The sequence below is a fragment of the Salmo salar genome, chromosome ssa25, assembly GCF_905237065.1.
Source record: "Salmo salar chromosome ssa25, Ssal_v3.1, whole genome shotgun sequence".
Lineage (NCBI taxonomy): Eukaryota > Metazoa > Chordata > Actinopteri > Salmoniformes > Salmonidae > Salmo > Salmo salar.
This window is the reverse complement of record NC_059466.1, coordinates 42,478,682-42,503,610: the sequence shown is the minus strand read 5'-3', so window position 1 is coordinate 42,503,610 and position 24,929 is coordinate 42,478,682. Positions and strand designations below refer to the sequence as shown.

At 45.0% G+C, this 24,929-nt stretch overlaps 1 protein-coding gene across 2 annotated transcripts in view; it reads left to right on the top strand.

The window, feature by feature from the left end:
• Positions 1 to 24,929, top strand: part of tfpia (tissue factor pathway inhibitor a) — a 49,549-nt gene extending 24,620 nt beyond the window's left edge. Inside the window, exons 2-6 of one of the 2 annotated variants that reach the window (XM_014174531.2) lie at positions 8,558 to 8,761; positions 21,469 to 21,645; positions 22,421 to 22,522; positions 23,540 to 23,734; positions 24,076 to 24,929. In XM_014174531.2, the coding sequence (XP_014030006.1) occupies positions 8,558 to 8,761; positions 21,469 to 21,645; positions 22,421 to 22,522; positions 23,540 to 23,734; positions 24,076 to 24,146 (749 nt within the window). In that variant the 3' untranslated portion in view covers positions 24,147 to 24,929. The remainder of the gene's footprint in view (positions 1 to 8,557; positions 8,762 to 21,468; positions 21,646 to 22,420; positions 22,523 to 23,539; positions 23,735 to 24,075) is intronic. The other variant, XM_014174532.2, reaches the window with a different exon arrangement.

Here is a 24,929-nt window from a genome sequence, read left to right as displayed (position 1 = left end):
CTGAAGGTCATTGGCCACAGATAAAGCGACTAAAATCACGTTATATGTACAGTAGCTTTGATTGGACTGATCATGTCAACATCATACTTTCAAAATCTTAGCCAGCAAGCTAGCAGTCATCATCATGAGTTGACAATCTACTGGCAAATCCTTTTCAGTCCTTGTCATATGAAGAGAAATAATGAAGAGAAATTATAGATAAAACGTATCAGTGCTCATCAGCCATTGGACATAAACATTACACAACAAGTTGGAAATTGCAAATTCAACATTGAGTGGTTTGGAAGGCATCAGTGGCTAACTGCAAGCATTGCAAAGCAATCACTAGCCCCCTATTCAGTGGAGTGGGTGTGTTGTCCAAGTCTGGGTTTAAGGGTCTCTTTCCCAAGCTTATAAACATTCAACATTGGCCATGCTGTCAATCAAGCATTACTTCTGGCCCGCTCAAAACAACTACAAACTCGGAACTGGGAAATCTCAGACTTTATTGAGTTCAAGACAGCTGGGAACTCTGGAAAAATTGAGCTCCGACTGGGAAAATACGTTTTGAACGGACATCCAACTCGGAATTGTTAGTCGGGAACTCGGGCCTCTTTCTAGAGCTACGACCTGAAGATCACTGACATCATCATGATTTGACCTTGTTCATATTACATAATTTATGCTGCTGCATAAATTATGTAATAAGACAGGGAGACATGTATACTGTAGCTAAGAAAGTAATACTAAGTGTATGTTGTGTAGTAAGCTGTTAGCAGCCCATGTGCCACACCCTGATAATTAGTTCAATTTTCCCCTAATAATTTAGCCTACAGTTCTGACTTGGTGGTGCACATGTAGCCTATAGCCTGTTTTAGTGAAATGTAATCATTGAATATTGTAAGAGCTTTCATTGTCTGCTTATATGCCCCCTTTATTTATGCTATGGTTCTGACTTGGTGTATAAGGGGAATACTGTAAGATTGGCCCATGTTCTGAATTATGTCGCTGTACATTTCAAAAGTGCTGAAGAAATAGTTATTTTGACCAGCTTGCTCATTAATGTCTTAATCGGAATTACGGATTGCCTCTTATCCGCTTGTTGTCCCCTTATGCCATAGTTTGTACATCTCAATTGTCAGTAGTAACCACAGTTTAAGCAATCAGCCATATCAGCTATTTTTTTTTAAAGGCAGTAAATAAGGCGGAATGAACTGTTTCGCTGGCAGACAAGGCTCCGCTGATCACCAGGTGTAGCAGTGGAAAGGTGTTGGGACTCTGCTGTTGGGACAGCTTTATGTACACCCTAACAGTTTGTGGGCACTGTTTGACACCGTTATAGTGCAATTGATGTATTGCTTAGTGTTGTGTTGTGGCTTTGCTGGCATGCATTCCAAATCTTTGGGGGGGGAGTTTGCCCCACGAAGATTTACATGCTAAAATCACCACTGAACCTGTTTTATTATGGGATTATAATTTGGTATGCCCTCACATTGTTGATATTGAATGATGTTTGCTGCCTTCCCCTTGACATTCCCCTAAACCAGCCCTACTTGAGGCAACCTGCCCATATTCTGCATTACCGAAAAGCTTGGCACACCACCAGCGTTGAGTAATTCAGCCCATTATCCAAATTAAGGTGTGTGGAGGCTGAGTCTTGGCAAAGCAGAACCTGCCTGCGGGGCCCAAAAAAATGCAGCTGCCAGAGGAAATGTTTAAGCGCCCAAAATGTGTCAGTACCTTTGGTGCCAGACTCTACAGTACATATTTTGGGAGTAACCTGAAAATGCTGATCTATTGGTTGGCGTCGACCAGGCTTTTGTTGATGTATTCTGGGAAGATTCATATTAATAGCTCCAACTCATTGGTCCATTCTTGAGATGCAGAATAACTTTTGGAGAGGGAGGGAGGTTTGGAAGGGAAGGAGTGAGAAGTGTACAGAAAAAAATAAATGACGCACTGTCAAGTTTCACTTCCAATTTATTATATATTTTTTTACTATTAATAGTTATATTAGGTATAACACATCAACTTGTTTATGTAATGCTTAGGCGTAGTGGAGGAGGAATCAGACGCAGGAAGCAGCGATACGGGTGATGGCTTTTTAATGTGCGACACAGCAAAACACCTGCCACCCCAAATAGCGAACTCAGCGCACACAAAAATCAAAGTGCCCCAAACACAGGGGACAAAACACAGTGAGCGACAACCCACGCACTAGCGCTAAATACAACACAGCACATAACAATGCAACTAACAGATAAACAATCCCGCACAAAGAGCAGGCGGGCCAACTAGCTAATATAGCCCCGCTAATCAACCCAACTAAGGACAGGTGCAAACAATAACAGAAAGGGGGAAACAAAAAGGAATCAGTGGCAGCTAGTTGGCCGGTGACGACGACCGCCGAGCGCCACCCGAGCAGGAGGGGGAGCCACCTTTGGTGGGAGTCGTGACAGTACCCCTGCGCGCCGACACCCGCCTCGAGGGCGACCCGGAGGGCGAGGCGCAGGGCGATCCGGGCGGAGGGGATGGAAGTCCTTCAACATGGATGCGTCCAAAACGTCCTCCGCTGGCACCCAGCACCTCTCCTCCGGATCGTACCCCTCCCAGTCCACGAGGTACTGCAGGCCCCTCACCCGGCGTCTCGAGTTCAGAATGGCCCGTATGCTGTACGCCGGGGACCCCTGATGTCCAGAGGGGGCGGAGGGACCTCCGGCACCTCACCTTCCTGTAGGGGACCAGCTACCACCGGCCTGCGGAGAGACACATGAAACGAGGGGTTAATACGGTAATAGGAAGGGAGTTGTAACCGATAACACACCTCGTTTATCCTCCTCAGGACTTTGAAGGGCCCCACACACTGCGGCCCCAGCTTCCAGCAGGGAAGCGGAGGGGCAGGTTCCGGGTTGAGAGCCAGACCCTGTCCCCCGGTACGAACACAGGTGCCTCACTGCGGTGGCGGTCAGCACTCCTCTTCTGCCGTCCACTGGCTTCCTTCAGGGATTCTTGGACGGCTCTCTAGGTCTCCTTGGAGCGCTGTACCCAACAGGTAGAGACATATAACCTCACGTCCTTAGCCAAGGTGGGCCACCAGTACTTCCCCCTGAGACTCCGCACTGTCCTCGCCACACCAGGATGACCCGAAGAGGGTAGAGTGTGCGCCCACCGAATCAATTGATCACGGACACCGAGCGGCACGTACATGCGACCCTCGGGACACTATGAAGGCGCAGGTTCCAATACTAACGCCCGCTCGATGTCCGAGTCCACCTCCCATACCGCCGGTGCCACCAGCCTAGACGCTGGAATGATGGGAGTCGATCGATGGGCCGGTCCTCAGTGTCATAAAGACGGGACAGCGCGTCGGCCCTCGTGTTCAGGGAGGCTGGTCTATAGGAAATCGTGAACCTAAACCGGGCGAAGAACATGGCCCACCTTGCCTGACGCGGATTCAGTCTCCTAGCTGCCCGGATATACTCCAGATTCCGATGGTCGGTCCAGATGATAAAGGGGTGCTTAGCCCCCTCAAGCCAGTGTCGCCACACCCTCAAGGCTTTTACCACTGCTAGCAACTCCCTGTCCCCCACATCATAGTTACGCTCCGCCGAACTGAGCTTCTTCGAAAAGAAAGCGCAGGGGCGGAGTTTCAGTGGCGGACCTGAGCGCTGTGAGAGCATGGCACCCACCCCAGCCTCAGATGCGTCCACCTCCACTATGAATGCTAGAGACGGGTCCGGGTGCGCCAACACGGGTGCTTCGGTGAACAGCACCTTCAACCTCTTGAAGGCTCCGTCCGCCTCAGTCGAGCACCGTAAACGCACCAGCCCCCACTTCAGAAGTGAGGTAATGGGAGCCGCTACCTGGCCAAAACCCCGGATAAATCTCCGGTAGTAATTGGCAAACCCTAAGAACCGCTGCACCTCCTTCACCGTGGTTGGAGTCGGCCAATTACGCACGGCCTTAACGCGGTCACACTCCATCATCACCCCCGTGGTGGAAATGCGATAACCCTGGAAGGAGACGGCTCGATTGGAGAACACACACTTCTCAGCCTTGACGTATAGGTCATGCTCCAGCAGTCTCCCAAGAACCTTGCGTACCAGGGACACATGCGCGGCGCGGGTATATCATCGATATAAACAATCACGCCCTGCCCGTGCAGGTCCCTGTGAATCTCGTCTACAAAGGATTGAAAGACGGCTGGAGCATTCTTTAACCCATACGGCATGACGAGGTACTCATAATGGCCCGATGTGGTACTAAATGCGGTTTTCCACTCGTCTCCATCCTTAATACACACCAGGTTATACGCGCTCCTGAGATCCAGTTTTATGAAGAATTTAGCTCCGTGAAATGATTCCACCGCCGTAGCGATGAGAGGTAGCGGGTAACTAAACCCCCCGTGATAGCATTTAGACCTCTGTAATCAATGCACGGACGCAGACCTCCCTCCTTTTTCTTCACAAAAAAGAAACTCGAGGAGACGGGTGAGATGGAGGGCCGAATGTACCCCTGTCCCAGAGATTCCGTGACATATGTCTCCATAGCCACTGTCTCCTCCTGTGACAAGGGGTACACGTGACTCCTGGGAAGTGCAGCGTTAACCTGGAGATCTATCGCACAATCCCCCTGTCGATGAGGTGGCAATTTGGTCGCCCTCTTTTTACAAAAAGCGATCGCCAAATCGGCGTATTCAGGGGGAATGCGCACGGTGGACACCTGGTCTGGACTCTCCACCGACGTGGCACCTATGGAAACTCATAGACACCTCCCTGAACACTCCTCGGACCACCCCTGGAGAACCCCCTGTTTCCCCGAAATCCGGGGATTGTGATCAGCCAGCACCACCGGAAACGCAGGCGAATCGATAAGAAAGAAACTAATCCGTTCCTTAAGATTCCCCTGCGTTACCATGTCCAGTGGAACCATAGACTCCCTGACTAGCCCTGACCCTAATGGCCGGCTATCTAGGGAGTGCATGGGGAAGGGGGAATCTATCGGCACTCGCGGAATGCCCAGCTTAATGGCGAGTCCGCGATCCATAAAGTTCCCAGCTGCGCCTGAATCGACTAGTGCCCTATGCTGGGAAGAGGGAGAAAAATCTGAAAACAAAATTAATAAGAAATGTGACCAACGGGGGGTTCTGGGTGAGTTTGGTGCTGACTCACCTGGGGTGACCGAGAAGTGTTCTGCCTGCCCTCTCAACTCCCAGACTGACTCCTCCAGAACCGGTCGGCCGTGTGTCCTCTCCGACCACAGCTGGTGCAGGAGGAGCCAGCTCCTCCGATGCCCCTTGGCACAGCCCCCCCCCTAACTCCATAGGAGTTAGGGGGGGGGCCCTTTCCGAACACCCGCGGGCAGCCAGCAGATTGTCCAGTCGGATAGACATATCGATGAGCTCATCGAGAGAAAGAGTGGTGTCCCGACAGGCTAGCTCCCTGCGGACGTCCGCCCGGAGACTACACTGGTAATGGTCTATCAGGGCCCGTCGTTCCACCCCGCCCCAGCAGCCAAGGTCCTGAACTCCAGCGCAAAGTCCTGCGCGCTCCTCGTCTCCTGCCTGAGGTGGAACAGCCTCTCACCCGCCGCTCTTCCTTCCGGAGGGTGGTCGAATAAGGCCCGAAAGCGGCGGGTGAACTCTGGATAGTGGTCCCTCGCCGAGTCCGGACCATTCCAGACTGCATTGGCCCACTCCAGAGCTCGGCCCGTCAGGCAGGAAACGAGGGCACTCACGCTCTCCTCTCCCGAGGGAGCAGGTCTGACGGTGGCCAGGTACAGCTCGAGAAATCCCTGGCACCCAGCCGCCGCTCCATCATACTCCCTTGGGAGCGCCAGACGAAGCGCGCCAGAGCCAGACGCGGTGGGAGGCGGAGGTGGCTGCGTCGGAGGAGCCGGAGGTGGAGAGAGGAGAACACTCCTCTCCCATTGGTCCATTGCGGATCCGATTCGGTGGAGGACTGATGTATGATGGAGCACGTGTTCCTCCATCGAGGGAAGGGGGTTGGCAGCTGCTCCTGCTGACTCCATAGGTGGTGCGGGATTCTGTAATGCTTAGGCGTAGTGGAGGAGGAATCAGACGCAGGAAGCAGCGATACGGGTGATGGCTTTTTAATGTGCGACACAGCAAAACACCTGCCACCCCAAATGGCGAACTCAGCGCACACAAAAATCAAAGTGCCCCAAACACAGGGGACAAAACACAGTGAGCGACAACCCACGCACTAGCGCTAAATACAACACAGCGCATAACAATGCAACTAACAGATAAACAATCCCGCACAAAGAGCAGGCGGGCCAACTAGCTAATATAGCCCCGCTAATCAACCCAACTAAGGACAGGTGAAAACAATAACAGAAAGGGGGAAACAAAAAGGAATCAGTGGCAGCTAGTAGGCCGGTGACGACGACCACCGAGCGCCACCCGAGCAGGAGGGGGAGCCACCTTCGGTGGGAGTCGTGACAGTTTACTGTGCACCAAGGCTAACTTTTTTCAAGATCAAGATCACCCTTTTATGAGCAACTACAAGTTTGTTTTTAGTTTCCAGTGTTGAATTTGACCCCACATCCTCTGCTTGAGGCAATAGGGTTGTCTCTAGGAGTGTTGTTTTTGGATGGCCTACATTAGCAAGGCTGGACAATAAGTAATGGAAGAACACATTGACTATTGTACAGTACTTCTGTTGACCTCACGGGGGGGATCAAATCAATAGGAACATCCTGTTTTCTTTTTCCTCCAGACTTATTACACATCTTCCAATAAAACGAGGTGTTTTCCCAGTGCCCACTTAAAGCAAGTTCAGTGGAACAGATGAGCAGTCACTTTTTCCTTGTCTTTTCATACATCTTAGGACTGAAAAGCGAAGGGACTGCTGCTGCTCTCAGGGTGGTGTGGGTTTTTGAGAGAAAGACAAACAATAGGAACATTATTGCCCTCTTTAGGGAGGCTAAGCACAGATATATGTTTACAAAGAGGGCCTAGCGGTACAGAGACGGAGACAGCATGTGGATTGTCTGTCTGTAATTACCCCTGCATGGGCACTCCTCCCTCTGCTTATCTGCCCGGACAGAGGATTGTGAATACAAATATCTGCAGCCATGCTAGGAAAAAGTAATCTCCCCTGCAAAAGCAAACTGCTATAACCCAGCGGCAGGCTGGCAGGCGAGAGGGTATTTGTAAAGATGGCTGTCTTGCTGTGGGCTGGCTGGGGCCTGGGCAGCATGGTGGGGCTGTGGAGTTTGGAGGTGTTGCTGGGCTGGAAGTACTGAGGATGCCATTCGGCCGGTAATGCCACAGCATTTAATAGCTGTCAGGTTGTATGCCATCAAAACAACCCTCCCTAACAAAGTGTCACACACCAAATGACTGTTTACCATAATTATATATAAAAATAGATGGCTATCGAGCTTGATTGTCACATTGCGGTTGTTTACATCATCTTATATGCGGCTGTATATGATGAAAGGTACACATCAAGTTAACTGTATGTATCACATAGTACATACTGTAAGTAACTATCTACAGCATAACCACAGGAACCAACTAACCTAATCTACAGTGTGGAAAAGGAAAACCCAGTCCCTCTTGGCAGATCCGGAAGATCAGGATGTTGAAGGTTAAGTGATCCACCCAATGGGAAGGAGGCTGTCACTCAACCCCCCCCCCCACACACACACCACCCTCTGCAGAGCCCCAGCCCTCCTCAGACAGAGATTATGCTCCTCACAGTGTGATCTGAAGGGACGGGACTTTCACAGCAGGCTGAATCCAGACCCCGACTGCCCAGAACACAACAGGAGGGGGACTATTTGCACATTGTTGCAACACTGTATATAGACATATGACATTTGAAATGTCTTTATTCTTTTAGAAATTTTGTGAGTGTAGTGTTTACTGTTCAGTTTTTATTGTTTATTGCACTTTTGTTTATTATCTATTGTTTATTATCTTGCTTTGGCAACGTAAACATATGTTTCCCATGCTAATAAAGCCCCTTAAATGTAATTTAATTGAGAGCGAGAGAGAGAGTGCGAGAGAGAGAGAGAGAGAGAGAGAGAGAGTCCAAGCAGCAAACTGATGGTGATTTAACATCTTGGCTGCTTGCTGTGAAGATGCTACAATATTTTGGTACTATCCCAAGTCATCTGTTCCCACGTCTTGTAGAACACGTGGTATGCAATGTAAAACGTGTGTTTGGTGGAATGCATTTACAGTATAAAGCACTGCTAAAGCCACAGCTATATTTTTGAGAGTTTTATTTTTGTTGTTGAGTCTGAGTGAAGGCATATGTTGCTCAGTAGAGCAGATCAGAATTCTGAACATGTTGAATTCTATTCAGGATTATTATGAGTGACCAGCTGCAAGGCTGTAAGGTCAAACCATTTATACAGACTCCCCCACAACCAAATATCTACACACAACCATTAAAATAATTTGGAATGTACGTACCAGAGAAATGTTCTTACCCAGTCCAAAGCTTCAGGTTAAAGCGCTGACCTAAATTACACCAGAACATTTCCATGAATTCTGTGAATCTTGCATGTCAGTATGCTAACTTTGGCTTTCTTCTCTCCATAGCAGATGGAGCCCAGCCTGAGCTCTTCATTTTCCACCAGTCGTGCGCCCTGAAGAAGGACGAAGGGCCCTGCAAGGCATTAAAGGAGCGTTTCTACTTCGACATTGACACGGGTCGCTGTGAGGCCTTCGAGTTCGGTGGCTGCAGAGGCAACGCCAACAATTTTGAGACCTTGGAGGCATGTGAGGGAATGTGTCTGGTGTCTGGTGAGTTTTTAGAACCTTTCTCTGATTTCTCTGCAGGTCAAATGTAAAAATGTGCCTCTGTTGATGTGTGAAGAATTATTCATTTTTGTACCAAGTATCATTCTGTATATTCAGAAAGACTCTTGTTATTTTATTTAGATAGATGAAGCAAGCACACATGTTCTCCAGGAAATGTACAGTATCCTTTGTAGATTTTATTTCCTTTACTAGGAATGATAAGAGGTTCCCTGGTCAACCAATTCCCTGATTACTATGTTGTTGGTTTCCGCCCTTTTCAAAACAATGATCTGCCGTGTTGCCAAAATATCTAAATAGATTAGACACAGAGTACGGTTGCATGCATACAATAATGTGATTATTGTTGATAGTCAGGTTAATATAATAGTTTGATTAAAACGATTACATGCTTTGCAAGAAGAACGATTTCCCTAATAAGCCTGTTTCCATGGACTCATCTGAGATCAGATGGCACTCTGATAAATGCAGAAAATCACCAATCAAAATAAAAGTTGTACCATGTTGTTTTTGCAAAGACTATTTGATTCTATTTCTAAGATGCATAGTAAAAAAAAAAATCCAAACACACTTCACTCACACATAAGATCCTGGCACATGCACAGATCAAATATACCTCTGGAATAATTCAAACAATGCTCAGAAAACCAGGTGTTTTAATCGGCTTATGCTTACTTTTGACGCCGATTTAACGCCGATTTAAGATAAGCAGAGTAAAGTGTTTACGTGACTAATGCCATACTCGGCCTTCTGCCATAATCAGTTTAATATCGAATTAGGATTATGCATGTAAACTTACTCATTGTTTTTGAGCCAGTTAACACGATGACATCATCGAAGTAGTTGGTTTGGCAGGTTTTATTGTAGAATAGCAGGGAGTTCCCAGTGTTCTATCATACATTCAAGTCAGCCGTATAGTTTTCACGCTTTATGGTTTTGTGTGGAATGCTGTCGTTAGACTGTCAGACCAAACTCTCACTCCCAAACACATTCCCAATGCCGTTCTGAGAAAGTTTGGACGTTCCATTCCAAGAAAGTTTGCATGTTTCTCTGTCAAACTATCAGCCAAATCTATTGTCAAGCCTGGGACAATGGCGCTGTTGGCTGATTGGCTATGTGAAAAAGACTGTCATCCAGGCTCATTCTTGTTGTAGAAACGATTGGGCTGTTAATAGTATTATGTGGTATGTGTGTAGTGTCTGAGTTTGTTAGAAGGGACATCAAAGTTGGCTAAATTACAGAAAACAAAGTGAGTTGTTCAACCCACACTGTAATATGTGCACAGCATTAACGTGTGTGTCTGTGTGTGTGCGTGCGTGTGTGTGTGCGTGTGTGTGTGTGCATACACATGCCTGCAATGCATTTGTTAGATATTACTGCATGGTCGGAACTAGAAGCACAATCATTTCGCTACACTCGCATTAACATCTGCTAACCATGTGTATGTGACCAATAACATTTGATTTGATTTTGCATTTTGGGTGTTACCTAAACCGTGGGTGTTATTGAAATGAGATAGCAATATTCATAGATGTCGGATCAATATGAATTATGCTGTGGATATCACAGTGGAGAAACCAGTGGAGAAACTCTACTTTGTCTGTAGCTAGAAACACTGCTTTCTTAAAAGTGTAATTTATTATGAATGTATGTCTCATTGTCATTGTGGTACAATGTTGTATCATTGTATGCATTATTCAGTTGACGTATAAGGGAATTGTGGGTGAATTTGCATCCTGCTCGGGCCGGTAACACTTTTATAGTATTGTTTTATTCAACATGCCGACGAAACCAGGCATATTGAATTAAATAAGAAAATGATGGTAGCCCTGTGAGGTCAGGGTTAACATCCAAATCAAATCACATTTTATTGGTCACATACACATGGTTAGCAGATGTTATTGGTCACATACACATGGTTAGCAGATGTTATTGGTCACATACACATGGTTAGCAGATGTTATTGGTCACATACACATGGTTAGCAGATGTTATTGGTCACATAGACATGGTTAGCAGATGTTATTGGTCACATACACATGGTTAGCAGATGTTATTGCTTCTAGATCTGACAGTGCAGCAGTATCTAACAGGTAATATCTAACAATTACACAACAAAACATAATACACACAATCTACTAAAGGAATGGGATGAGAATATATAAGTATTAAATATATGGATGAGCAGTGACAGAGCGGCTAAGATGCAATAGATATTAAAGAATAGATAGTGAAGGATACAGTATATACATATGAGATGAGTAATGTGAGATATGTAAACATTATTAAAGTGGCATTAATAAAGTGACTAGTGTTCCATTTATTAAAGTGGTCAATGATATGATATCAAGTGTGTAGGTAGGCAGCCACCTCTCTGTGCTAGTGATGGCAGTTTAACAATCTGATGGCCTTGAGATAGAAGCTGTTTTCAGTCTCTCGGTCCCAGCTTTGATGCACCTGTACTGACCTCACCTTCTGGATGGAAGCGGGGTGAACAGGCAGTGGCTCGGGTGGTTATTGTCCTTGATTTTTTGCCTTTCTGTGTTGTAGGTGTCCTGGAGGGCAGATAGTTTGCCCCCAGTGATGCATTGTGCAGACCGCACCACCCTCTGGAGAGTCTTGCGGTTGTGGGCGGTGCAGTTGCCGTACCAGGCGGTGATACATCTTGACAGAATGCTCTCAAATGTGCATCTGTAAAAGTTAGTGAGGGTTTTCGGTGACAAGCCAAATTATTTCAGCCTCCTGAGGTTGAAGAGGAGCTGTTGCGCCTTCTTCACCACATTGTCTGAGTGCGTGGACCATTTCAGTTTGTCGGTGATATGAACACAGAGGAACTTAACTTTCCACCTTCTCCACTGCTGTCCCGTCGATGTGGATAGGGGGGGTGCTCCCTTTGCTGTTTCCTGAAGTCCACAATCATCTCCTTTGTTTTGCTGACATTGAGTGAGAGGTTATTTTCCGGACACCATACTCCGAGGGCCCTCACCTCCTCCCTGTAGGCCGTCTCGTCGTTGTTGGTAATCAAGCCTACCACTGTTGTGTCGTCTGCAAACTTGATGATTGAGTTGGAGGTGTGCATGGCCACATGGTCGTGGGTGAACAGAGAGTACAGGAGGGTGCTGAGAATGCACCCTTATGGGGCTCCAGTGTTGAGGATCAGTTGAGTGGAGATGTTGTTTCCTACCATCACCACCAGGGGGCAGCCCGTCAAGAAGTCCAGGACCCAGTTGCACAAGGCATGGTCGAGACCCAGGGTCTCAAGCTTAATGATGAGTTTGGAGGGTAATATGGTGTTGAATGCTGAGCTGTAGTCAATGAACAGCATTCTTACATAGGTATTCCTCTTGTCCAGATTGGAAAGGGCAGTGTGCAGTGTTATGGCGATTGCATCGTTTATGGACCTATTGTGGCGGTAAGCAAATTTAAGTTGGTCTAGGGTGACAGGTAGGGTGGAGGTGATATGATCCTTGACTAGTCTCTCAAAGCACTTCATGATGGGAGAAGTGAGTGCTACGGGGCGATAGTCATTTAGTTCAGTTACCTTAGCTTTCTTGTGAACAGGAACAATGGTGGCCATCTTGAAGGATGTGGGAACAGCAGACTGGGATAGGGATTGATTGAATATGTCCGTAAACACACCAGCCAGCTGGTCTGCGCATTCTCTGAGGACGCGGCTAGGGATGCCGTCTGGGCTGGCAGCCTTGCAAGGGTTAACACGTTTACATTTTTTACTCACGTCGGCCATGGAGAAGGAGAGCCCACAGTCTTTGGTTGCGGGCTGCGTCGATGGCACTGTATTGTCCTCAAAGCACGCAAATAAGTTGTTTAATTTGTCTGGAAGCAAGACGTCAATGTCCTCGATGGGGCTGGTTTTCTTTTTGTAATCCGTGATTGTTTGTAGACCCTGCCACATATGTCTCGTGTTCGAGCCGTTGAATTGTAACTCCACTTTATCTCTATACTGACACTTTGCTTGTTTGATTGCCTTATGGAGGGAATAACTACACTGTTCAGCTTTGCGTGAATGCACGGTTTCTGCTTAGGGAAGGTTTTAATAGTTACAGTGGGTACAACATCTCCTATCATCTTCCTTGTAAACTCGCTCACCGAGTAAGCATATACGTCAATGTTGTTCTCTGAGGCTACCCTGAACATATCCCAGTCCACGTGATCGAAGCAATCTTGAAGCGTGGAATCCAATTGGTCAGACCAGCGTTGGATAGACCTAAGCACGGGTGCTTCCTGTTTTAGTTTCTGCCTATAAGAGGGGAGCAACAAGATGGAGTCATGGTCAGATTTGCCAAAAGGAAGGCGGGGGAGGGCCTTGTATGCATTGTGGAAGTTAGAGTAGCAATGGTCGAGCATGTTACTCGTTTGTGTACAGCAATCGATATGCTGGTAGAATTTAGGTAGCCTTGTTTTTAAATTAGCTTTGTTAAAATCCCCAGATACAATAAATTCAGCCTCAGGATATATGTTTACCAGTTTGCATAAAATCCAGTGAAGTTCCTTGATGGCCGTCTTGGCATCCACTTGCGGGGAATATACACAGCTGTGATGATAACCGAGGAGAGTTCTCTTGCGAGATAATACGGTCGGCATTTGATTGTGAGGAATTCTAGGTCAGGTGAACAAAAGGACGAGTTCCTGTATGTTGTTACAATTACACCTTGAGCCGTTAATCATGAAACATACACCCCCCGCCCTTCTTCTTACCGGAGAGATGTTTATTCCTGTCGGCGCGATGCACTGAAAATCCCGTTGGCTGTATGGACTCCGACGCATGTCCCCAGCTAGCCATGTTTCCGTAAAACAGAGTATGTTACAATCCCGGATATCTCTTTGGAAAGCAACTCTTGGCCAGATTTCGTTAACGTTGTTAACCTGTTGGGTCTAGGGGGCAGCATTTGCACGTCTGGATAAAAAAAATGTACCCGATTTAATCTGGTTACTAATCCTACCCAGTAACTACAATATGCATATACTTATTATATATGGATAGAAAACACTCTAAAGTTTCCAAAACTGTTTGAATGGTGTCTGTGAGTATAACAGAACTCATTTGGCAGGCAAAACCCTGAGACATTTTCTGACAGGAAGTGGATACCTGATGTGTTGTATTGACTTTAAACCTATCCCATTGAAAAACACAGGGGTTTAGGAATATTTTGGCACTTCCTATTGCTTCCCCTGATGTCACCAGCCTTTACAAAGTGTTTTGAGTCTTCTGGAGGGAGATCTGACCGAACAAGAGCCATGGAACGGTGATGTCCCATTAGACACCTTGCGCGCGAGTTGATGTTGGGTACCCTCGTTCCAATACGTTATAAAAGAGTATGCATTCGTCCACCTTGAATATTATTCATGTTCTGGTTAAAAAAGGCCCTAATGATTTATGCTATACAACGTTTGACATGTTTGAACGAACGGAAATATATTTTTTCCCCTCGTTCATGACGAGAAGTCCGGCTGGCTTACATCATGTGCTAACGAGACGGAGATTTTTGGACATAAATGATGAGCTTTTTTGAACAAAACTACATTCGTTATGGACCTGTGATACCTGGAAGTGACATCTGATGAAGAGAATCAAAGGTAATGGATTATTTACATAGTATTTTCGATTTTAGATCTCCCCAACATGACGTCTAGTCTGTATCGCAACGCGTATTTTTCTGGGCGCAGTGCTCAGATTATTGCAAAGTGTGATTTCCCAGTAAGGTTATTTTTAAATCTGGCAAGTTGATTGCGTTCAAAAGATGTAAATCTATAATTCTTTAAATGACAATATAATATTTTACCAATGTTTTCTAATTTTAATTATTTAATTTGTGACGCTGACTTGACTGCCGGTTATTGGAGGGAAACGATTTCCTCAACATCAATGCCATAGTAAAACGCTGTTTTTGGATATAAATATCAACTTGATAGAACTAAAAATGCATGCATTGTCTAACATAATGTCCTAGGAGTGTCATCTGATGGAGATTGTAAAAGGTTAGTGTATCATTTTAGCTGGTTTTATGGTTTTGGTGACCCTGTCTTTGACTTGACAAAACATTACACACAACTCTTGTAAATGTACTGTCCTAACATACTCTAAATTTATGCTTTCGCCGTAAAACCTTTTTGAAATCGTAAAACGTGGTTAGATTAAGGAGATGTTTATCTTTCAAATGGTGTAACATAGTTGTATTTTTGAAAAATTTGAATTTTGACATTTATTTGGATTCAAATTTGCCGCTCTTGAAATGCACCTGCTGTTGATGGAGTGCACCACGGGTGGCACGCTAGCGTCCCACCTAGCCCCAAGAGGTTAACTAGGGACTGGACATTAGCGGGTAATATACTCGGGAGTGGTGGGTTGTGTGCTCGCGTCCGAAGCCTCAATAGGAGACCGCTCCGGCACCCTCTCTTCCGGCGGCATTGTTTTGGGTCGGCCTCTGGAATCTGTTCAAATGCCCTGGGAGGTGCAGATAAAGGATCTGCTTTGGGAAAGTTGTATTCCTAGTCGTAGTGCTGGTTGTGCTGGTAAGTTGACGTCTCTCTGATATCCAATAGTTCTTCCCGGTTGTATGTAATAACACTTAAGGTTTTCTGGGCTAACAATGTAATAAATAATACAGAAAAAAACTAAATACTGCACAGTTTCCTAAGGACTAGAAGTGAAGCTGGTATCTCTATCGGCGCCATCTTGCCATCCTGTTCCACTGAAATGAAGTAGTTCACAGTTATGTCAAGAGACAATGTCACAATGTGTTTCTATTGCTACCAAACCTCACATGAGAAGAAGAAAAATAACAAACTAAGAAAAGAAAGTCTATATAGGAGTCAACAGTCAAGGACACATGAAACACCTCAGATATTGTCATGTTGTCACAATGTGACATTTATTTTACTCTCTCAATACCTGCATGTACTGAATGGGAATAATATGAAGACTGTTGTCATAATGGCTTCTTCGCAGATAAACAGAAATTCCACAGGAACATATTTCTCTCTCAAAGTCTTAAAAGGAAAATGTTAAACTAATACGAACACCATTTCAGTAATGACAACTCATTTAACTTTTACCTAATCAATCTGTCTGCTCTCCACCAATTTCTGTAAATTCAGACAATGGATGATGATAATGATGATGGTAATGATGATGAGAATGGATTTATACAACACTTCTCCAGGTGTTCAAAGCGTTTTATGGGTAAAACTCACTTCATTAAGTAGGCTCAAGGCCTTAGTCATAAAGTCACACACTGTTCCAAGCTTGTGGCAAGGCATTGTCGTCATCTTAAACTGCCAAAGAGGACAAAGAATAATGGAATTACTTTGCGAAGCCCACGGCTCATTTTGTTGGCTGCGAGCTCCGTGGCTACAGAGGACCATATCTCATTACCCCAACTGTGTCAGGGCATTATATGTCACAGAGGTCCCTGCCCTCCTTCCACTCTGGTGCCCTCACCCCTAACACCCTACCACATAAACAGGCTGAACAATATGAGAGTTTAGAAGAATGGGGGAGCCCTCTGTAGATCACAGCTCTAGCTGTAGTGCAGAGCTCCCATTATTTTACTCGCTCCTGGAAATTCCAACGTACACTTACTCAGCTCTGCCAGTTTAGGCCCCTAATCGTTATAGACGTGTTGTGTGGAAGGCTCGTCAAAACTTATACTGTCAACTTTAAACGACCCGTAACCTTTTTTACATTGCTGCATAAATGGCATATAAATCGTTGGCCACTGTTTACCTGTATGCAGTCCTCTACTACTCTTAGGTAACACCTCCAACACTACAACACATTATATGTCACACCGTCAGAGATGCAGTCTCAGAGAGTCCTCTTCAGACAAGGGGACATCCTTAGTCAATGTGAGTATGGGAGTGTCAACGCGTCAGATGGTCAGTGTCAAGGCTTAACCCTGTTTTATTTCTAGCTTGTAAAACTCTTAATTCCTCTTTTAAAGGATATCCTCTCTATCAGTCAGTCCTGATGAAGCTGAGGCCCTGTTGTGGGATACATTAGAGTATGAATGGCTCCATCTAGTGGCCATTCGTTTTTAATGCCTCTGTAACAGAATACAATGGCACAATTGGAATAGTCTTGAAATGCATCCATCCTGCCTCCCTCCCTCCCTCCCTCCCTCATGGATCTGTCATGACTGGATTGTCGTAAGGAAGCTTTCCACCGCATTGCTTTCACCATTTATTGCTTTCACCATTTATGTAATGTCAGATCAATAGTTACTTCAAGAATAGGAGGAGGGAAGGATGTATTGTCCTTTGTGACTCAGTCGGTAGACCTTGACGTTTGACTCCGTTGAATATAACGACCCGTAACCACCCGGTGAATATATATATATATATATATATATATATATATATATATATATTCACCAGGTGAATCCAGGTGAAAGCTACACTACATGACCAAAAGTATGTGGACACCTGTTCCTCGAACATCTCATTCCAAAATCATGGGCTTTAATATGGAGTTGATCCCCCCTTTGTTGTTATAACAGCCCCCACTCCTTTGGGAAGGCTTTCCACTAGATGTTGTAACATTGCTGTGGGGACTTGCTTCCATTCAGCCACAAGAGCTTTAGTGATGTCATGCACTGATGTTGGGCGATTAGGACTGGCTCACAGTCGGCGTTCCAAATCATCCCAAAGGTGTTCGATGAGGTTGAGGTTAGGGCTCTGTGCAGGCCAGTCAAGTTCTTCAACACCGATCACAACAAAACATTTCTGTATGGACCTCGCTTTGTGCACAGGGGCATTGTCATGCTGAAACAGGAAAGGGCCTTCCCCAAACTGTTGCCACAATGGTGGAAGCACAGAATCGTCTAGATATGTCATTGTATGCTGTAGCATTAAGATTTCCCTTCACTGGAACTAAGGGGCCTAGCCAGTACCATGAAAAACAGCCCCAGACCATTATTACTCCTCCACCAAACTTTACAGTTGGTGGAGGTTGTGTTGTGCATTTGAGCAGGTTGTGTTCTCACCAACAGAGATACAGGACTACTCTCAGGTAACACCTCCAACACTACAACACAGTATTATGTAACACCATCAGACACAGGACTAGTCTCAGGTAACACCAGATGGTGAAGCGTGATTCATCATTCCAGAGAACGCGTTTCCACTGCTCGTGTCCAGTGGCGGCAAGCTTCACACCACTCCAGCCAACACTTGGCATTGCGCATGGTGATCTTAGAACAGTTATTGTTCTGATGCTGCCTCCAGAGACAGTTTGAAACCCGGTAGTGAGTCCTGCAATCGAGGACAGACAACACTTGGAGGGTCCTGTTCTTTGAGCTTGTGTGGCCTACCACTTCGCGGCTGAGCCTTTGTTGCTCCTAGATGTTTCCACTTCACAATAACAGCGCTTACAAATTAACATGGGCAGCTCTAGCAGGGCAGAAATTTGACGAACTGACTTGTTGGAAAGGTGGCATTCTATGACAGTACCATGTTGAAAGTCACTGAGCTCTTCAGTAAGGCCATTCTACTGCCAATGTTTGTCAATGAAGATTGCATGGCTGTGTGCTCGATTTTATACACCTGTCGGCAATGCACCTGTATCCAAATCCATTAATGATTCCACATACTTATATACACTGCTCCAAAAAATTAAGGGAACACTAAAATAACACATCCTAGATCTGAATGAATGAAATAATCTTATTAAATACTTTTTTCTTTACATAGTTGAATGTGCTGACAACAAAAATCGCACAAAAATAATTAATGGAAATCCAATTTATCAACCCATGGAGGTCTGGATTTGGAGTCACACTCAAAATTAAAGTGGAAAACCACACTACAGGCTGATCCAACTTTGATGTAATGTCCTTAAAACAAGTCAAAATGAGGCTCAGTAGTGTGTGTGGCCTCCACGTGCCTGTATGACCTCCCTACAATGCCTGGGCATGCTCCTGATGAGGTGGCGGATGGTCTCCTGAGGGATCTCCTCCCAGACCTGGACTAAAGCATCCGCAAACTCCTGGACGGTCTGTGGTGCAACGTGGCGTTGGTGGATGGAGCGAGACATGATGTCCCAGATGTGCTCAATTGGATTCAGGTCTGGGGAACGGGCGGGCCAGTCCATAGCATCAATGCCTTCCTCTTGCAGGAACTGCTGACACACTCCAGCCACATGAGGTCTAGCATTGTCTTGCATTAGGAGGAACCCAGGGCCAACCGCACCAGTATATGGTCTCACAAGGGGTCTGAGGATCTCATCTCGGTACCTAATGGCAGTCAGGCTACCTCTGGTGAGCAGATGGAGGGCTGTGCGGCCCCCCAAAGAAATGCCACCCCACATCATGACTGACCCACCGCCAAACCGGTCATGCTGGAGGATGTTGCAGGCAGCAGAACGTTCTCCGCGGTGTCTTCAGACTCTGTCACGTCTGTCACATGTGCTCAGTGTGAACCTGCTTTCATCTGTGAAGAGCACAGGGCGCCAGTGGCGAATTTGCCAATCTTGGTGTTCTCTGGCAAATGCCAAACGTCCTGCACGGTGTTGGGCTGTAAGAACAACCCCCAACTGTGGACGTCGGGCCCTCATACCACCCTCATGGAGTCTGTTTCTGACCGTTTCAGCAGACACATGCACATTTGTGGCCTGCTGGAGGTCATTTTGCAGGGCTCTGGCAGTGCTCCTCCTGCTCCTCCTTGCACAAAGGCGGAGGTAGCGGTCCTGCTGCTGGGTTGTTGCCCTCCTACGGCCTCCTCCACGTCTCCCGATGTACTGGCCTGTCTCCTGGTAGCGCCTCCATGCTCTGGACACTATGCTGACAAACACAGCAAACCTTCTTGCCACAGCTCGCATTGATGTGCCATCCTGGATGAGCTGCACTACCTGAGCCACTTGTGTGGGTTGTAGACTCCGTCTCATGCTACCACTAGAGTGAAAGCACCGCCAGCATTCAAAAGTGACCAAAACATCAGCCAGGAAGCATAGGAACTGAGAAGTGGTCTGTGGTCACCACCTGCAGAACCACTCCTTTATTGGGGGTGTCTTGCTAATTGCCTATCATTTCCACCTGTTGTCTATTCCATTTGCACAACAGCATGTGAAATTTATTGTCAATCAGTGTTGCTTCCTAAGTGGACAGTTTGATTTCACAGAAGTGTGATTGACTTGGAGTTACATTGTGTTGTTTAAGTGTTCCCTTTATTTTTTTGAGCAGTATATATGAGTATTAGAACAGGGCCGTAGTGTATTGGACAACTCCTTTCACCTGGAATATTCCAGTATGTCAAGTTGGACAGCAGCCATAACCTTGAAAGACAGAGGGACATATTATTCTGATGGGTCACCAGTAATTCACCACCAAAACACTGATAGCTTTTTCCACCTTAGATGCCTTTCGGTTGAATCACTGGTTTGAATTATTCAACGGGCAGGGTCACACAAACACAAAGGAAAAAATCTCTGCTCTTTTGTTGTGTTGCTGTTAAAGTCAAAGTCATTCTTTCTGACATGCTTTAACACAGTCTGGTAAAGCAGTGTTCAGAAATGGAAAAGGACGTGATATTTGGTGATAAAGGGATAAACGGTAGGATACAATATATAATTATTCACAACATATTTGGGGATGACAGTTATTAGTTTGTCTCAGACTCTTCTAGAACTCAGAGAGGCTGAGGTATTAGTACAGCTTTAATTACAGCATCTATATATTCATGACCTTTTCATTTTTGGGAAGGCCGATAATGGACGGCCACTTAACTGAAATATTTGTATTAATTTGAGAGAGAAAAAAAAGCAATATCATAGCCTTGAAGTGTCAGGATATGAAGTGACTTTTATCTACTGGGGCTTGGCCCTGGTCAAGTCATTTCAGCTGTGGGATGTGTTCTATAGATGGGGCGACATCAAATCAATCACCCCCTAGATGACGTCTACACCGGTCTCAACGTCAGTGAAGAGGCGACTCCGGGATGCTGGTCTTCTAGGCAGAGTTCCTCTGTCCAGTGTCTGTGTTCTTTTGCCCATCTTAATCTTTTATTTTTGTTGGCCAGTCTGAGATATGGCTTTTTCTTTGCAACTCTGCCTAGAAGGCCAGCATCCGAAAGTCGCCTCTTTACTGTTGACATTGAGACTGGTGTTTTGCGGGTACTATTTACTGACGCTGCCAGTCGAGGACTTGTGAGGCGTCTGTTTCTCAAACTGCCTATCCATTCATAACTGTGTCAGCAGCCGACCTTCTATCTTCCTCCATGCCTGAGTATATCTTCTCTCTCTTTCCACCTCCTTCCCCTCTCATCATATTTTCTGTCAGTGTCTCTAGCTCTCCAGAGTGTTAGTGCCACCTCTTTTTCTCTGTTATTCACAGTTTGCCTGGAAGTCAATTTACTGGTCCAAGGGTAGATTGCAGTGTAGTGTAGATTGTATTTGACGTAGGGGAACAGGAAGCCTCTCGCCCATACTGTACTTTTTTCAACATTTCCTGCTGTCATCTTTTCAAATGACTCAGTAGCTGGTACTCATTTCTCCTCTTTTCAGTATCTTAATAATGTTATCTCTCTCTCTGCCCTCTCTCTCTCCCTCTATCTGTTTCTAGTTGACAAGAGTCCCTGTCACATGGAGGAGGCTCAATAATGTTCTCCCCTTTTCATTATCTCAATATGTTATGTCTCTCTCTCTCTCCCCTCTCTCACCATCTCCCTCCATCTGTCTCTAGTTGACAAGAGTCCCTGTCACCTGGAGGAGGCTCCGGGGCCATGTCGAGGTCTGGTGACTCGCTACTTATTTGACAACCAGAGTCAGGAGTGCAAGCACTTCTACTACGGAGGCTGCTTCGGCAACGCCAACAACTTCAAGAGTATGAAAGAGTGCCAGGCTAGATGCCAGAACCCAGGTAGTCCACAAGGGACCAACCAACCATAGGCCTTTTCTTACTAGCACTGTCTTTGCTGAAATCTACTTTGAGGAAAAATGTACTATGACTTTCTATATCTAGGTTGTCTCACCTAGCTATCTTAAGATGAACACATTAACTAACTCTGTCACTCTGGATAAGTGTCTGCTTAATGACTAACATGTAAATGTGCTAGGGGAGTATACAGTATTACTTCTCTGATGCCTTAAAAGTTTGCTGTGTGTTCTAAGATAGTTATACCTCTTGAAAGCCCAAATACTCACGTGTTTGCTGCAGTGGATGTTGTGAATATTGCACTTACTTGAAAATGATCTTGTTGACTGATCATCAAGTCATGTTTCACCTTCATTTTACATTGTTTTTTTGAGCATATTCAATTATTTTAGACATAGGCCTGATTTTGAATTTGTTTACATTCATTGACTGCATTTGTCCCCAAACATTACCAATACATTTTTCTACCGTGACCAAGCAATGTAAGAAACAAAATTGACGATAACTGCAAAATAAGGACATTGTGTATCAGAATCCTTAATCCATCTTCCTTGGGCTCAAAATAATTGTTCTCTTCATCAACCCTGAGTCCATAAGGGTAATAAGTTCTCTATGCTGTATGTTAATATTATAATGCTACTTCCTTGGTAAACCGGTTTTAACAACAGAGTAGTACACTGTTTGTATTATAGTACATTTCTATTAAATGCAGTAACTTATTATGCAATTAAACTCTAACCATGCTTTGGTTTCATTGCAGAAAATCCCACTGTGGCCCTTAAATTGGATGTGGCCCCTAAATTGGAGGTCACCGTCCCAGAACCCCATAGTCAGCCCAGTGTGCAGTCTCTCAAAGTAACTGGTAAGAAAACAATGTTTATGTATTTTCAGTTCATGTTTGTATCATCTTTATTTATTCAACAAACCCTATACCCCTGTGGATCTGTCAATGCTGGGAACACAGTCTCGTGGCAGCCCCTCGTGGTGGCGTGATGTCACTTCCTTTAAGTTAACTACAGTATCACAACTACTAATACTGTGAGGCGCTTTGCACACGGGCAGCAGAACTATCACAAACACCAGGCCACAGGAAGCACAGGAATTCAGGAAAGCAGTCATTTGTCATATGTACTACGGCAACTACAATAGCTAGGTAAGAGAGAGACAGTCATTTTACATGCGCCATCTCAGAAATAGTTTAGCTGCTGGTAAACACACTACAACTTATAAAGGCAGCATAGTGCCCACAATACGTCCTCCCTTCTCCTCCTTCCATGTGACATTGATTCACTGCTATTAAAATGGGAGTGTACAAGGAGTGAGGAGAGAGTTAGTGCTCAGAAACACCAGTGTCTGGGTACAGAGGTCACAACGCAGTACATAGGGGAGCAGGGAGTCTTTGGCTATCACTCAGTCACAGACAAGTAGTTGTGATTCATGTTACAGAATTCCACCCAGGTCAGTGAATCCAGTTCAGGAGAGTCTCTGTATATGTGGTTGTCATTCCAGTCAAGTGATATAGGAGATCTTCAGTACTCCCTTAACCAACGGCTGACATTTAGTTGATGTTTTTTTCTCCACAGTTTGACGCTTGTGGTATTGAGGTGGTGAAAATGAAGTTTCCTTTGTTATGGTACATGTACAAAGTAATAGTAGTAGCAGTAGGTTCTACTAGTCACTTTAACAGTAGATTTCCATGAACCTCACATCCAGGCTTTTAGAGAAGTATGTTCTATCAGAACCACACTGCAGATGTAGCCTAGATACTTACATACTTAGAAAAGTTGTCTTTGGTACGATGGAGTCATTGTTGTACACCATGAATTGTGCTATTAGCACGTCATTTCATCTTACAATTGCATCTGTGCATTTCTTTCAGACTTCAACCCTCCGGACTTGTGTCTCAGTCCCATTGACAAGGGCACAACATGTGACGGAGAGGAGAGAACTGAGAGGAGATATGTGTACAACCCCAAGACAAAGAGATGTCAGTCGCTGCGCTACAATGGCTGCGGGGGCAACAAGAACAACTTTGTCCACAAGAGACACTGCATGAAGATGTGTATGAAGCCAGGTAAGATCCAAGTTATCTGTTATCTCCAACACCAGCCCTATACAGCTACCTGGGGTTGCAGGCTTTTGTTCCATCCCCCGCATTAACACACCTGATTCAAATGATCAATATCCAGACTGAAGACTATAATTAGTTGTATTATTTGAAACAGGTGTGTCTGTACTGCACTTTTGTTCCACCCGTATGTCTTTAATTAAAAAAAAATTATTGAAACAAATAAATTGAATTAAGTGTTTTTGTAAATGAACAGTTAAGATATGCAATGAATGCAATGTTCATTTTTAGACTAGTGCCCGGGAGAAGTGTTAAAGCATGACTAATTTGTGCTGTTTCATTTTCAGATCACCATCACAAAGGGAAGGTCATTCGTATAAAGAAGAAGAACAGCAACATCTTGTTTCGATCTGTCTAAATCAAGGCTTCGTATTAAACCCTTCCTACTTCATATTAAACCCTTCCTACTTCGTATTAAACCCTTCCTACTTCATATTAAACCCTTCCTACTTCGTATTAAACCCTTCCTACTTCGTATTAAACCCTTCCTACTTCATATTAAACCCTTCCTACTTCGTATTAAACCCTTCCTACTTCATATTAAACCCTTCCTACTTCGTATTAAACCCTTCCTACTTCATATTAAACCCTTCCTACTTCGTATTAAACCCTTCCTACTTCATATTAAACCCTTCCTACTTCGTATTAAACCCTTCCTACTTCGTATTAAACCCTTCCTACTTCGTATTAAACCCTTCCTACTTCGTATTAAACCCTTCCTACTTCGTATTAAACCCTTCCTACTTCGTATTAAACCCTTCCTACTTCGTATTAAACCCTTCCTACTTCGTATTAAACCCTTCCTACATACACTACTTTTGAATGAGTCTTTATTTATATCGTTCTTATTTGCCTTTGGTATGTCCTTGTAGTCTTGCAGCAATTGAATAAAAGGCTTGTTTTGGCCTATTGTGTAATGTTGTATTGCTTATTGTAACCTTTTAACCCTTTGTAAGAAGATTTTAGTAATACCACAATTTTATACATTTTTTTACTGTCACATACCAAATACCGGTATATAATTGTATTTTATTTTTTTCCTGAGGACTCCAGACAAGTTGTTTTATTGACAAATGATGAACATGAATTATCCCAAAAGCACTGCACATGTAATATCATACAATAAAGCACATTATCTGTA